Raw genomic sequence first — 13,373 nt, forward strand, 5'->3', positions numbered from 1 at the left:
AATAATTATTTTGGCATGTCATTATAATTTTTTTAACAAGTTAATACTTTATACAACTAAAAATTGTTTCTGCATCGAAAGAAAAATGCAAAACAAGTTACAAAATATGAAAAAGGATAAAAGCAAAAAAAAAAAAAATACGAAAAAAAATGAGCCTTAGATTCCATTTATTGGGAATGGTGCTTCTTCAAGCATTAAAATAACCCAAGTGGAGTTATTTTTTTGGAAATGATGTATGTTAGATGGTAATATATTTTATAAAAAACCCTTAGGCAGAGGGTTAAAATAATTCTACTACCCTGTTTGGTTCTCTCATGCGGTGGGACTGTATTAATTATTGGTGCGCTCTCACTATTTTTCTATATGTCGCGTGGATTTTTCTGTGGTTGTTATCGCACAGAGAAAAATAATAGTGGAACCGCATGAGTAGTGTTGCAGTCCGACCCAACTGTTCCATCTATTTTAAACAATGTTATAATTTTAAAACAATGTTATAAATTTAAATCAAAATTGTAATTTTAAAACAATGTTATAAATTTTAAAACAATGATATAATTTTTGTTATAATAAATTATAAATCAAAATTACTAATTATTTTAAAACAATGTTGCTTAAATCAATTACTTTAAATATAAATCAAAATTACTAATTATTTTAAAACAGTGTTGCTTAAATCAATTACTTTAAATTGATAATATATCTAAACGTTCATTTTAAATTGATAATATATTTTCTAAATGTTCATTTATTTTTAATAGGTTAAATAAAATATAAATCAAAAATCTCTTAAAGCTGTTACTTTAAAACAATAAAATATAAATAAAAAATTTCTTAAATCAATTACTTTAAAAATAAATATAAATTATTTTAAAATAATAGATTAAAAAATAAAAGTTACCCTCCTCCTTTATTCCGGTCTTAGGACCGGCTATGTAAAATAACGTAGGCGGAGTTCTAACTTTTTTTATTAGTAATTCTACTGTAAAATTAATAATTTAAAAACTAATTGAAATGTTTAGAAATTATAATTTAAAAAATAACCATAAAGATTAAAAGAGGTTAGAAATTTATACTGACACTACCTATCTAGTAGTTTGGATTCATATACCATTGTTTGCTCTCTTCCGCACCGTCTGAATCCGAATTAGCCTCGGGCCGCGGCTCGGTACCGCTTTCTTCAGTATCGATTCCGGATAATGATTCTTGATCTCGATGTTGCTTGCGCTCGTCAGCCTCAATCCAATCTTTCAAGCATACAAGTCTCTCAAAAACATGTGCACCCAACTTACTGCGTTTATCGGAGAGGATCCTGTTCACTGAACTAAAACAGCTTTCGAAAAGGATGGTTGACACGGGTACGGAAAATACGTCGCGGGCCACCACATCATGATGTCAACATCTTCATTTTTGTTGATCATCGACGTATAGCTTAATAACTCGTTTGAGGCTGTGTGCAGTTGGCTCTCTGACTGGAAATCTGCTAACAATCCACCACTACTAGTGCTCTTTGAAGTGGAACTATTAAAAAATAAAAAAATTGGTGGACAAATAATGTAGATATTATAAATAATAAAGATTAAAACACATGTATAATTATATTCATACCTAGGGGCGGCACTGGAGGAAGACGGGTTTTGGTTGTCACCTATTCTTGAGTTGTATAAGTTAAACATCTCAGCGAACTTCGAATCCACGTATGCCTCCACCCCGGTTGTGACTAAATGTAGATTCTCTTTGTACGCTTCAACCATTCTGATCGTGTAATACTTCTTGTATGCCGGGTTGAGGCAGCTTGCGATAATGGCCAAGAGGGATATATCTTCTCAATATTTTAAAAATTTTAGTTTCATGGCATTTACGATCGGCGTGAGAGATTTATTGTGGATTTATGCTTCTTCCAAGCCACGATACACCTTAGATATTCTATAGAGATGTTTGACCAACTCAAATGACGTCGGTGAGTACGAGCAGGATAATTGGACGGTTGTATCAAAAAAGGTTCCGAGGAAATCTTTAAGCCTTTCTAGTTGCTCCCATTCTCCATCGGTGAGATCCAATGACATTCCCTCAGGGGTGGAGCCTCTAAAAAACTCCCCTATGGGAGCTTTGTAAAGAAGGCATCGGTTCAACATCCTATAGGTTGAGTTCCAACGGGTATCTATATCCCAAGGTACTTTCAACTTGCTCAGTCGATAGTTGACGCACAAGGTCGCATACTGTTGTTTTCTTTCTTGGTTTGAAACAATGTGGTTGAGGGCATCTTTAAATTTAATTATCAATAGGTTTACGGCTTCTGTTTTAAGACCTGCCTTCACGACGAGGTTAAATATATGGCAAACACACTTTTGGTGAAACATTTCACCATTCATAATCGGGTTTAGTGACCGTTTAAAAATTTCAATGGAAGCAATGTTATTGCTAGCATTATCGAAAGATATAGAAAAAACCTTGTTAGTCATATCCCTCTTAAGGTTATACTCTTGTAATACCTCAATAATGGATTTGAAAATTACATTTGCGGTGTGCGGGGAATCCAACACTCGAAAACTTAATATTTTTTTTGTAATACCCACTGATCATCGATCCAATGCCCATTAACACAAGAGCACCCAAGGCCATGTTTACCGGCAGTCCATATATCGGAGGTAATTGAGACATTATTATTTTGATATGCAAATATACCTCGGAGATCATTTTTTAAGGTGGTAAACTATTTTTTTTATTTCACTAACCATCTTTCTATGATGGATCCTCTTGAACATTGGTTGAGCACAGCCCCAAATGACCAACCGGGCAAAACTCGTGCAACCACCCACACTTATTAGTTGTTCTTTGTGGGTAATGTACCGGGCCAATTCACTAAGCATTCTTAATTCATCGAATTTTGGATTGGTTCTGGTACCATCCGGGTTCATAAGTGTTTGGATTTGTCTCGGTTCAGCATTTTCACTTGGAACCTCACCCTTTCTTTCGTGCATTTTGACATGTCTTTTAAAGCTGGTTATACCACTAGTTTGTTTATACACAAAATAAGGTTTCTTGCAATTTTTTACCTTACAATAAAGGATTTGCAAAAAGCCATCCACATCTTTGGTCACATCATACCAGCTGGACCTTGTGGAGGGACATTTGTCGAAGGAGGGACAGCTTCTTGAATTTCAGATACACTTCTCGAAGGAGTACTTTCTATAGGGGGAACGAATTGACTCGATGCTACAGAAGAAGTGCCTCCATATACATACAGTGGTGTTGGTTGAAGTGTTTATTGTGGAATGTAGGCATTTGGATAGTTTGAAGTATAATACGGTGCACTCATTCGGGGGGGTTGTTGATAATTTAAATCTAGAATTTGGTCTCTTCTTTGACAATTTTGTGGATAGTTTTGTGAATAATTAGGTGGTGGCATTTGAAAGGAACTTTCAAGATAATTAGGTGGTGGCATATCGGGACCAAAAATAGAAGCCGACATTCTCGCGTGAAATTCTTCCACCGATTCTCTCAATTTTAAAAAATAAAATCTAACCTATTCAAAACAAATCAATTACTTCACATATTCACAAAATAAATCTAACCTATTTATTTAACCCATTAAAAATAATTTCAAATTAAAAAAAATAAAATCTAACCTATTCAAAACAAATCAAATCACTTCACATATTCACAAAAATGAATCTAACCTATTAAAAATAAATCCGAATTTCAAAAATAAAATCTAACATATTCAAAACAAATCTAATTACTTCACATATTCAGAAAAATAAATCTAACCTAATTTTCTAACCTATTAAAAATAAATCCGAATTTAAAAAACAGAAAAAATATGATGTTTCGGCCTCTATTCTTGGTCGGAACAGGCTGTTTTGGCCTTTGCAGAGAAGCTGTATTTTATGCAAAGACCGAAACAGCTTGTTCTGGCTAGGAACAGAGGCTGAAACAACATATTTTTTCTGTTTTTATTTCTGTTTTTTAAAAATAAATCTAACATTTAAAAAAAAAATCTAAACTATTCAAAATAAATCTAACATTTTCAAAAATAAATCTAATCTATTTAAAAATAAATCTAACATTTTCAAAAATAAATCTAACCTATTCAAAATAAATCTAACATTTTCAAAACTAAATTTAACATTTTCAAAAATAAATATAACCTATTCAAAATAAATCTAATATTTTCAAAAATAAATCTAATTTATTTAAAAATAAATCTAACATTTTCTAACATAAAATGTACCATATTCAAAATAAATCTAACTTATTTTTCTAAACTATTAAAAATAAATCTGAATTTCAAAAATAAAATCTAACATATTAAAAACAAATCTAATTACTTCACATATTCAGAAAAATGAATCTAACCTATTTTTCTAACCTATTAAAAATAAATCCGAATTTCAAAAATAAAATCTTCACATATTCAAAACAAATCTAATTACTTCACATATTCACAAAAATGAATCTAACCTATTTTTTTAACCTATTAAAAATAAATCCGAATTTTTCAAAAAATAAAATCTAACATATTCTAAAATCTAAACAAATCTAATTACTTCACATCTAAAACAAATCTAACATAAACTAAATAAATCTAACATATTCAATAAATCTAACAAATCTAATTACTTAACATTCAATAAATCTAGCATAAACTAAATTTACTCTACAAAAATAAATTAATCTAACATGAAATAAATGTAACCTTTAAATCTCGCGGAATAATCTTGCGGGAGGTGCTGAACTTCGTAATTTTGATACCTTCATAATTCCGTTTGCGTATTTGTAGAATGAATTAAATTTACAACTATATTTTTTTTAAACAATAAATTTAAAAATTGAGAATAATAAAATTTGAGAATTGAGATTGAGAGAATGAGAGATTGAGAGATTGAGAGAATGTAAAAAAATTAAGAGGAAGAGGGTGTATTTATAGAGTTTTAATTGGAGGGAGAATAAAATTTGAAATTTAATAATAATAAAAAAAACCAGCGGGTAGGGGTCCGGCCGGTCCGGGCCTGCCCGGTTTGATTTGACCAGTTGGGGGGAGATTTTAAACTTTTGAAATTAAAAAAAATGGGTACGGGTACAACGAGTGGGATACACGGGTGCGGGCACGGGTACGGATACAACGGGTATGGGTTCACGGGTTCCCAGTCTAGTCCGGGTGAGCACGGGTTCATCTTGGTCCGAGTAGAGTTGGGTTTTTGCCAAAAAAAATGTGATCCGTACGTTTCATACCCGTTTACCCGTCTATACCCGGGCTCAGACACGGGTACTCCAGGCAACAGTCACGAACGGACCGGACACGGGCAGCCCTAGGCGGGTGGTGTCAAACCTCTAGGTGTGAAACCCAGCGTGTAGCTAAAGTATGTAATGTAAATTAAAAACATGCACATCTGAAAAAGAATCATGATCAATTATTGCATATCCTCAAATACAATAAAATAAATATGGATGTATGAATATAAAATTTGTGCTCCTTTCATCACATGCGCATTTTTAGCTCCTTTCATCGCTTTAAAAAATTATTAACATGTACATATAGTAATTTTTTTTTCTAAAAATATAAAATTATGTGTTCAAGACAATTTAATGTTAAGATTATGACGTGGAATAGTTCAAATCAACCGTTTGAATTTTGAAAATGAAAAAAAAAATGTAAAACACGATTGAGGTATATGAAAGACCTAAGACATTTGAACCATACCCATTCGAAAAATTACTCTAGACCAATAATTAGAAAATATTTCAACAGTAATACTTTAAAGTGATCTCTATGATCGATCACCGTATCCATTACCAAGAGCAACAAAAACAAAGCTTTACAAAAGCATGATCAATCTCTTGAAGACGAGAAAATAATATATGGACAGGATGCTAAATTCCTTCCCTGGTAATAATCTGGAGCGAAATTTTTATATTTAACATCTAAAAAAAAGTTAAATCAAATAATTTTATTTTTTAACACGGCTTCAGATTCAAACTCATGACAAAAATTAGATGTCCGTACCTTGAAGCTGCAGACGAAATTATTTTTTTCCTTGATCAAAGCCATTCCAAGAAAATTGTGGGCCAATCCAAGAAAATCAAAGCCGTGTCAGAGTAATTGATTTGACCAAGAAAACCAAAATTTTGAGCAAACAAAAAAATGTGTCCACATTTTCAAACTGAAAATGCGGAAACTGCTGACACTCAATTTCTGTTTACGGTTCGAAACTACGGTTGTGTTAAAAATAGTATTTATTAGAATTTGTGATTATTTCATTTAACATTTTTTTTTCAAAACGGTATAAATAAAAATTTCAATAATCTGGGGATTTAAGTAATCTTGGGCCCACATACTGTTGTAAGGTCCTTGACACTTCATATGACATTTTCTTCGGCCCACACACTGTATGAGCATAGATAATTTTCTAGCCGACTCACATTATTTTTTCCATGCAATTTTACAATATACTTTTACTTATGTTAAAAATAATCGAAATATTAAATATTTATGTAATATGTTTTGGTATATGGTCTGCCAACAGGTTCTTAGAGGAGGATGTGAGTTGCATATCCCATCGCGTATTAATGATTTTAGGTGTATATGAAAAGATATATATATCACAAAATATGTACCAATCTAAGTAAAAAATAAAAATATATACACCAACAACAAATTTTCATAAAAAATATCCATTTTTATTTTTTTCAAATACAAAAAATCCGGTCTAAAATATTAAGATATTTCATCTATTTTATTTGATGATCCTTCTGGTACATTCAAATTCTAAAATACTTAATCTATTTTTCTAGAAATACTTTTATATTAAAATAAAATTTCATTTAGAAAACTAGGGTGGCTTCACTGATCGCTCCACTGAGCAATTGGTTCGGTGGAGTAAGGCACTCTCATCCTCCACCGAACCACTGATCCAGTGGAGTTGTTTTTTTTTCTAATTTTTGATCAAACTGTCCTTGTTCCATTTAAGCTTTTCTATTATTTCTATTTCAAAAGAAAAATTCAAATTGGATAAGTAAATAAAAACCTGGAAGTTTCAGAACGGTTTTTATTTGGAGACGTCAGATTTGAATTAAACAACCACAATTTTTACTTAAGAAAAGAAAACAATCACGTGTCTTACAAGTGTCTCCCGACGGTGAAATCAAAGTCAAAGACCACTACGGCATACTACAACCCCACCTATTTTAAATTTGTTTGAAAGCGCCTCATATGACATTTCCCTACCTTATTCTATTATTATTGTCATTTCTAGCCACTTGATCAGTTTACTAGGGATTTACCAGTACTATTTTGTGACAACAATTCAAAACTAGAGAAAAAATTAAGAAAATTGTTGAATTTTTGGAAACCGACCAATATCTCTAATTGAGGTCATATCATCTAGAAGAGTTTGAAAAAAGGTGCTTAACAAAGAAAGCACCCCCCCCTCCATTCCCTGCATCCACAACGGAAAAATAAAATTAAAGAAACTCTTCCTTTATTTATTCTTCTTCTGAGACTTGTTTCAACGGCTATGTTATGTAGCTTCGGGTCTCTCCTCTCCACTAACTTTACATTGATGTATTCTTCACCTAGTACATACAAACACAACCATGTAAAAATCATTAATCGAATGTTGACACCCTTCTTTAAAATAGTGGCGATAAACACAAACGATAGATTTAAATCATTAAAAATCAATTTGCTTCACTAGTGATGTGTTTATATGTAAAATTTATAAATTTTCATATTAATTTAATATTAAATGAAGTGGTCTAAAAAATAAGATTTATAAAATGAGCTTTAACTTTTAATACATTCATTTTTTTATCAATTTTTAACCCATTAATTTTATTTAAATAATTTATATTCATTATTTAAAGTCAATTCGTCAAAATTTTGAGAAACCAAATCTCTTGAACACCCTAGCTAGTTCTAAATTTTTTGTTTTTGTTTTTGCTTCTGTCTAAATACAGCGCACTATTAATTGTCCTTCATCTATTGCCACACCAACCATGTGAAGAAATCTAGCTCCAAGCCAAAATTGAGTTCAATTTTGGTGAACTGGACCCAATCGAAATACTAAAGAAAGAAGTACTGATTGAATAAGGCATTTCTGCGTGGAAATTAAGATGGCATAAAACAATGCTGCAAAAAGAATCAAATGATTCATGTAATATTTTTTGCTGAATGATCCATATTTCACACAGCAAGAAAAAAATAAATATATACATTCAACAATTAATTTTCATGATCAAATATCCAATTTTAAAAAAAAATCTGATATATTGTAGTTGTTAATAACTATTTGGTACGTGACTATATTTTTTTAACATGTTAATACTTAAAAAATAAATAAAAAATTTCACCTCACATAATCTCTGACAGGCTCAGACAAACTTTCGTTGGAGCTCTGTTGAGTTCTAACGGCACTCGACACAGCTTCAGTTGAAGTAATTTAATTCACATAAAAAGAAGTAATTATTTAAAGCATAAAAATACATAACGGCACTCGACACAGCTTCAGTTGAAGTAATTAAATTCACATAAAAAAAAGTAATTATATTAAAGAGTAAAATACATAGATCGGACATTATAACATCATTAGGTCGTTGAAAATTGTACAAGGTATGATAGGTAATTAATCATAGTATAGACAGGGGCAGATCTATGTATAATAAAGGGGTGCTCAGCTACTTCCATGATTTAAATTTTTTAATCATGTATGATTGAAATTAATTGAAGTTTTATTTCAGTACTTAAAAGTTTTTATACAAGTAATCCCCTCGTAAATTATCACATGTGTGTTTGTAATATGGTGGTTACAAATCTAATTTGTTATTATAGAGTTTTTATACAAGTAATCCCCTCATAAAATTTTTATACAAGTTATCCCCTAATACAAGTAATCCCAGCTATGAATTATGTATTTTAAATTTTAGTCTCTTATCAAAATTTTCTAGTTACATCACTGAGTATAGACAAGTTACAATAAAATGTTGATTGATTTGTCAAATTATTTAATATGAATAATGACAGTACAATAATTTCTACTGAAAAATATCCAAATAAAATGAAATAACATGTTTATTAATAGATAAATATTTAAAATAATGGGTTTGTAACAAATATAAAATTATATGTACAAGATTTGATTACCCATTTAATTTTTTAGCGATAAATATAGAAATGTTACTATGATATCGCCAAACGTGTGAAAGTTATATATATTATATACTAATAGCACATCAAGAGGACTTTCCACAAACAATCTTATTATTATTTATCATCCCACAACTACCGCCAGTGTTAAATTATGAGAGTGGTACTAATAAAAATTATTTTCTAGTCTACGACATAAGACCAACTACAATTGTACAATGTAAACGATATAACTAAAGTTAAATGACATTGCATCTATTTGTTATATAAATATATAATGATCAATCATGCCATAATACGACAAATGATTATCTTGACAAAGTGGTCAATTGCTGATTCAGTCCCCAAAACCAAACTTAAAACAGAACAATTAGCCAATGGGACTTCAACACCAGTGCCAATAACATTAAGACAGCCAAGTTAATATATACTTATTCAAAGCAAATTATACTTTCATGAAATATTGCAAATAAGACCACCAAATGACAGAATTCCAACATAGGCCCTGCTCCCATCACATGAGGAAACATGACTTAAAAAAGAATAACTTCAGAAGAAACATGACTTAAAGTCTGTTCAATTAAATAAACATACACAGTGATAATAATAAAATCTCATAAATATATGATCATTACAGGAAATAAAAAATTGATAAACTTAAAGAAGTCCTATATAAATGGTGATTGGATTGCAACTCAAAAGACAATTTTTTTCCCATATTTGACTTGGTTCTTGGTTGTGTGGGTCCATTAATAATCTAATTACAGATTGACCCTTCAGTTTGGATCCGGCCTTAGTTGTTACCACGTGGAGACTAGAGAGAACTACAAGTCCATTAAAATTAATTGTAAATAAGATGGGAGGGTAGTTTTGATCGAGGCTCATTGTCCTTTTTCTGGGAAATGTTGCCATCTTTGGGCTTAGGTTGGGCTTAAATGAGACATGTTTGGGCTGCTAAGGCATTGTTTGCACAAGTATCACTGTTTAGGAAGAAAAACACAAATTTACTGGTACTAATCGATTTTATCCAACTAGCATGTCATCAACAACTTATGAACCCAAATTTTTCTCTGTTGATATCTCATCGAAGAGCATACAAGTAAACCATAAATTTTGGATTAGATAAATCTACATTTAATACCACTTCAAGGTAATTTGCAGTTCAGCTTGGACTAATTAATCCAGCAGAACAAAACCTGGTGTTATTATAACTTTGCATGGAAAGTATTGAAGATGAATAATCAATTATATATAAATTGCATTGATAGCATATCAATTTGATATTAGAGATCAATTAGTATTAATTAACATATATATAAAACTACTAGTATCATGCCCGTGCGTTGCAACGGGACATACAATAAGAGAAAAAATTATGAAAAGAAAACATTCAATAAAATTAATAATTATTATAAAATTGGGGAACATGATCTTTGAATAGAATTATATTATTATGTATTTTTAATTACTTTGAATCGTGATCCCTTGTAATAATTTGATGATGTGATGATTATGTATTTTAAGTACCAATGATTTCAAATAATAGCTTTCTAATTTTAAATTAATTTGTACAAAATAGAATAATTGATACAGTTGATTAGATATAATAACCATGACGTAAGCAAACTGAACGAAGAAACCTGAAATTAAAAATACATTGGTATTTTAAGTATCAACGATTTTATATTTTTGGTGACCTTTCTAATTTTTTTTTTCTTTCCATTCTTCCTGTCATGTATAGAAACAAAATTGATAAATTCCTACAATTCTCACGGCAATAGCTATAGAAACATAGAAGAGCAATAAGGAATGAAATAAGGAAACATAATTATATCACTAAATTGGAGAGGGAGAAATAAAGAATGAATGAAATAATGAAACAAATTATATTGCTCAATTTCAGAGTTTATTTAATTTTAATTGTAATACATCATGTAGCAGTACGTGTGGCGAGTATGTTTTTAGTTAAATATAGACTTCTACACATTATTCAGATGCATTTAATCAACATAAGACATATTATGTAATTGAAGGGTTGAGATTAAATCCGAAATTCATTTTTCAATCATAGCCATTGGCGGATCGGACACCCAACGTGCTTAATAATGGAATGGAGATATATGTATTAAGAAAATATTTTAATGGCTCTATTATATTAAAACTACGCGCGCACCATATTATAAGAGATTGAAATAATATGAGAAATCAATAAAATTAGTTATTTTTTCTCAAAATTCAACCTGGTATCATAAGAGGATTCAATTCCGAAGGGACGAACCAAGAAGAAGAAGAAAAAAGAAAGAAAAAAAGATGTTAGACCTTAAAAAACAACTAACCAAGACATTTCTTTCTTCCTCAACACTCTCAATTTTAAAAATCTAACCGACTCAAGTAAGCAAGTGTAAAAAGGCACAAACCAGCTTAAGGAATAGTTAGAACGACCAGTCAAGCAACATTATGCACAAATACATGCTAGCTTGAAAAAAAAAAGTCGAAGATGAATTTTTGTGCAACCCTAAACTCTGCAGTCTCACCAACGAAGTCAGATTTAACGTGAGGGTATAGTGCATGTACACCTATATTACTTGGATACTTCAGATTAGGCTTCGTCTGATACGTATCAGATACCGACACGCGTCCGATACAGCACCGATACGTATTCGATACGCTATCTGATGTATTGGTTTACGTGGTATATCTTTCACCACTAGATACGGTCTCTGATACTGGTCAATACAGTGCGATACAGCAGAGATACGTTTTCCGCTTACTGATTTTGGTTCCCTGGTCCGATACGGCCGAATATTATTTTAGGAATAATGAATTTTGTTTTCTAGTCCGATAGGGCCCAAGAGATTCATTGCATTATACGGGGCGGCCCAAGATTGCTTCTTGAGTTAGGTTTCAGTTTTTTACAAATTTAGTTTAAGTTATAATTATAATTAAAATAATAAAAATTAATATATATATATTAGGTATATGGTATCTTAGATTTTTAAAAATTATCGTATTACCGTATCCATATATTGTATCTGATACGTACGATACCCATAATTGTATTTATGCAACATAAATGTACACCTATCTAGTGTGCTTAAATACAACATCAATTGGATTTGTGTCAAGATCATGTGTGCTGGATGACAATCGAAGCACATCCAATATTATTTTATTACACTAGATAAGTGCAAATTGCGGAGTGGGTATGCATGAAACCCATGGGTTTATTTAGTATGGCAGACTCCTATTAAGGAATCATGCTACAGATCGGGCACAACTATTATTATTGTGTCTGATAATTGCTCCTCAAATAAATCTCTCAGTCTATCCTCAAGTATTTAATAGATAACTTTTATCTCCAATACTCATATCCAAACAATTATAGCTCTATTTATAATCTTTTGCAATTCTACTCGGAAGTATTTAAACATTTACGTGAAAACATTTAAATTATATGGAAAATTTCTAATGTACCCATGGAAACTTTTAAAATAGCCAATTTTTCCATGAAAACATCTTAATATCCAATATCTCCATTGAAATTTAACATTCTTTCTTTTATCCCCATCTATTCCTTAAATTTAGTTTTTAGACAAATGTACCCCTTTCTTCTTAACAGAGATGCCCAAGGAAAGGTTTAGTCAGTTGTTTGAAGTACCCTTTATGAATTACTTTTTTTCTATTAACATTGTTTCATTTAAATAACTTTGGTTGAAAAAAATAGTCTTATTTTGAATAATCTCAAAGTTTGAGTTATCTCAAATACTCGATTTAAATTTGATTGCTCCGATTGAGAAGTAAAGCATAATATCATATAGATAGCGATGCAGTTCGATAGGCAATCAAGTGCTCCATGGTCAGCCTGGATTTCACCTAAGAAATATGAAGCCGCTTCCCCTCAAATTGTTTTGAGCAACTTAACTGTTTTACGGGTTCAAGTAGAACATCTGATAATTCATTGAATTTTGTCCTTTTCGTAATTACCATCTTTCTTCAAGAAAATTTCCTTGAACAAATTAGTGGTGCCGATCAGATTACAAGAAGAGGGGATAAAAGAAAAAATGGACATCTCCATTTAAAAAGAAGGGGTATATTTGTCTTAAAACTAAATTTAATGAATAGATGGGCATAAAAGAAAGAATGCTAAATTTATATGAGAATATTGGTTATTAAGTTGTTTTTATAGGAAAATTGGCTATTTTAATAGTTTGCATGGGTACACTAGAAATTT

The 13,373-nt window shown here is 30.8% G+C and overlaps 1 protein-coding gene across 1 annotated transcript in view; it reads right to left on the reverse strand.

Annotated features, from left to right (window-relative positions):
- Positions 1–7,312: 7,312 nt before the first annotated feature.
- LOC144554219 (putative disease resistance RPP13-like protein 1) overlaps positions 7,313–13,373 on the reverse strand; it is a 59,187-nt gene continuing 53,126 nt past the window's right edge. The window contains exon 5 of the mRNA XM_078302537.1: positions 7,313–7,572. Within this exon, the coding sequence (XP_078158663.1) occupies position 7,572 (1 nt within the window). The 3' untranslated portion in view covers positions 7,313–7,571. The remainder of the gene's footprint in view (positions 7,573–13,373) is intronic.

This window comes from Carex rostrata, chromosome 5 (genome assembly GCF_964058835.1).
Source record: "Carex rostrata chromosome 5, lpCarRost1.2, whole genome shotgun sequence".
NCBI classification, from domain to species: Eukaryota; Viridiplantae; Streptophyta; class Magnoliopsida; order Poales; family Cyperaceae; genus Carex; species Carex rostrata.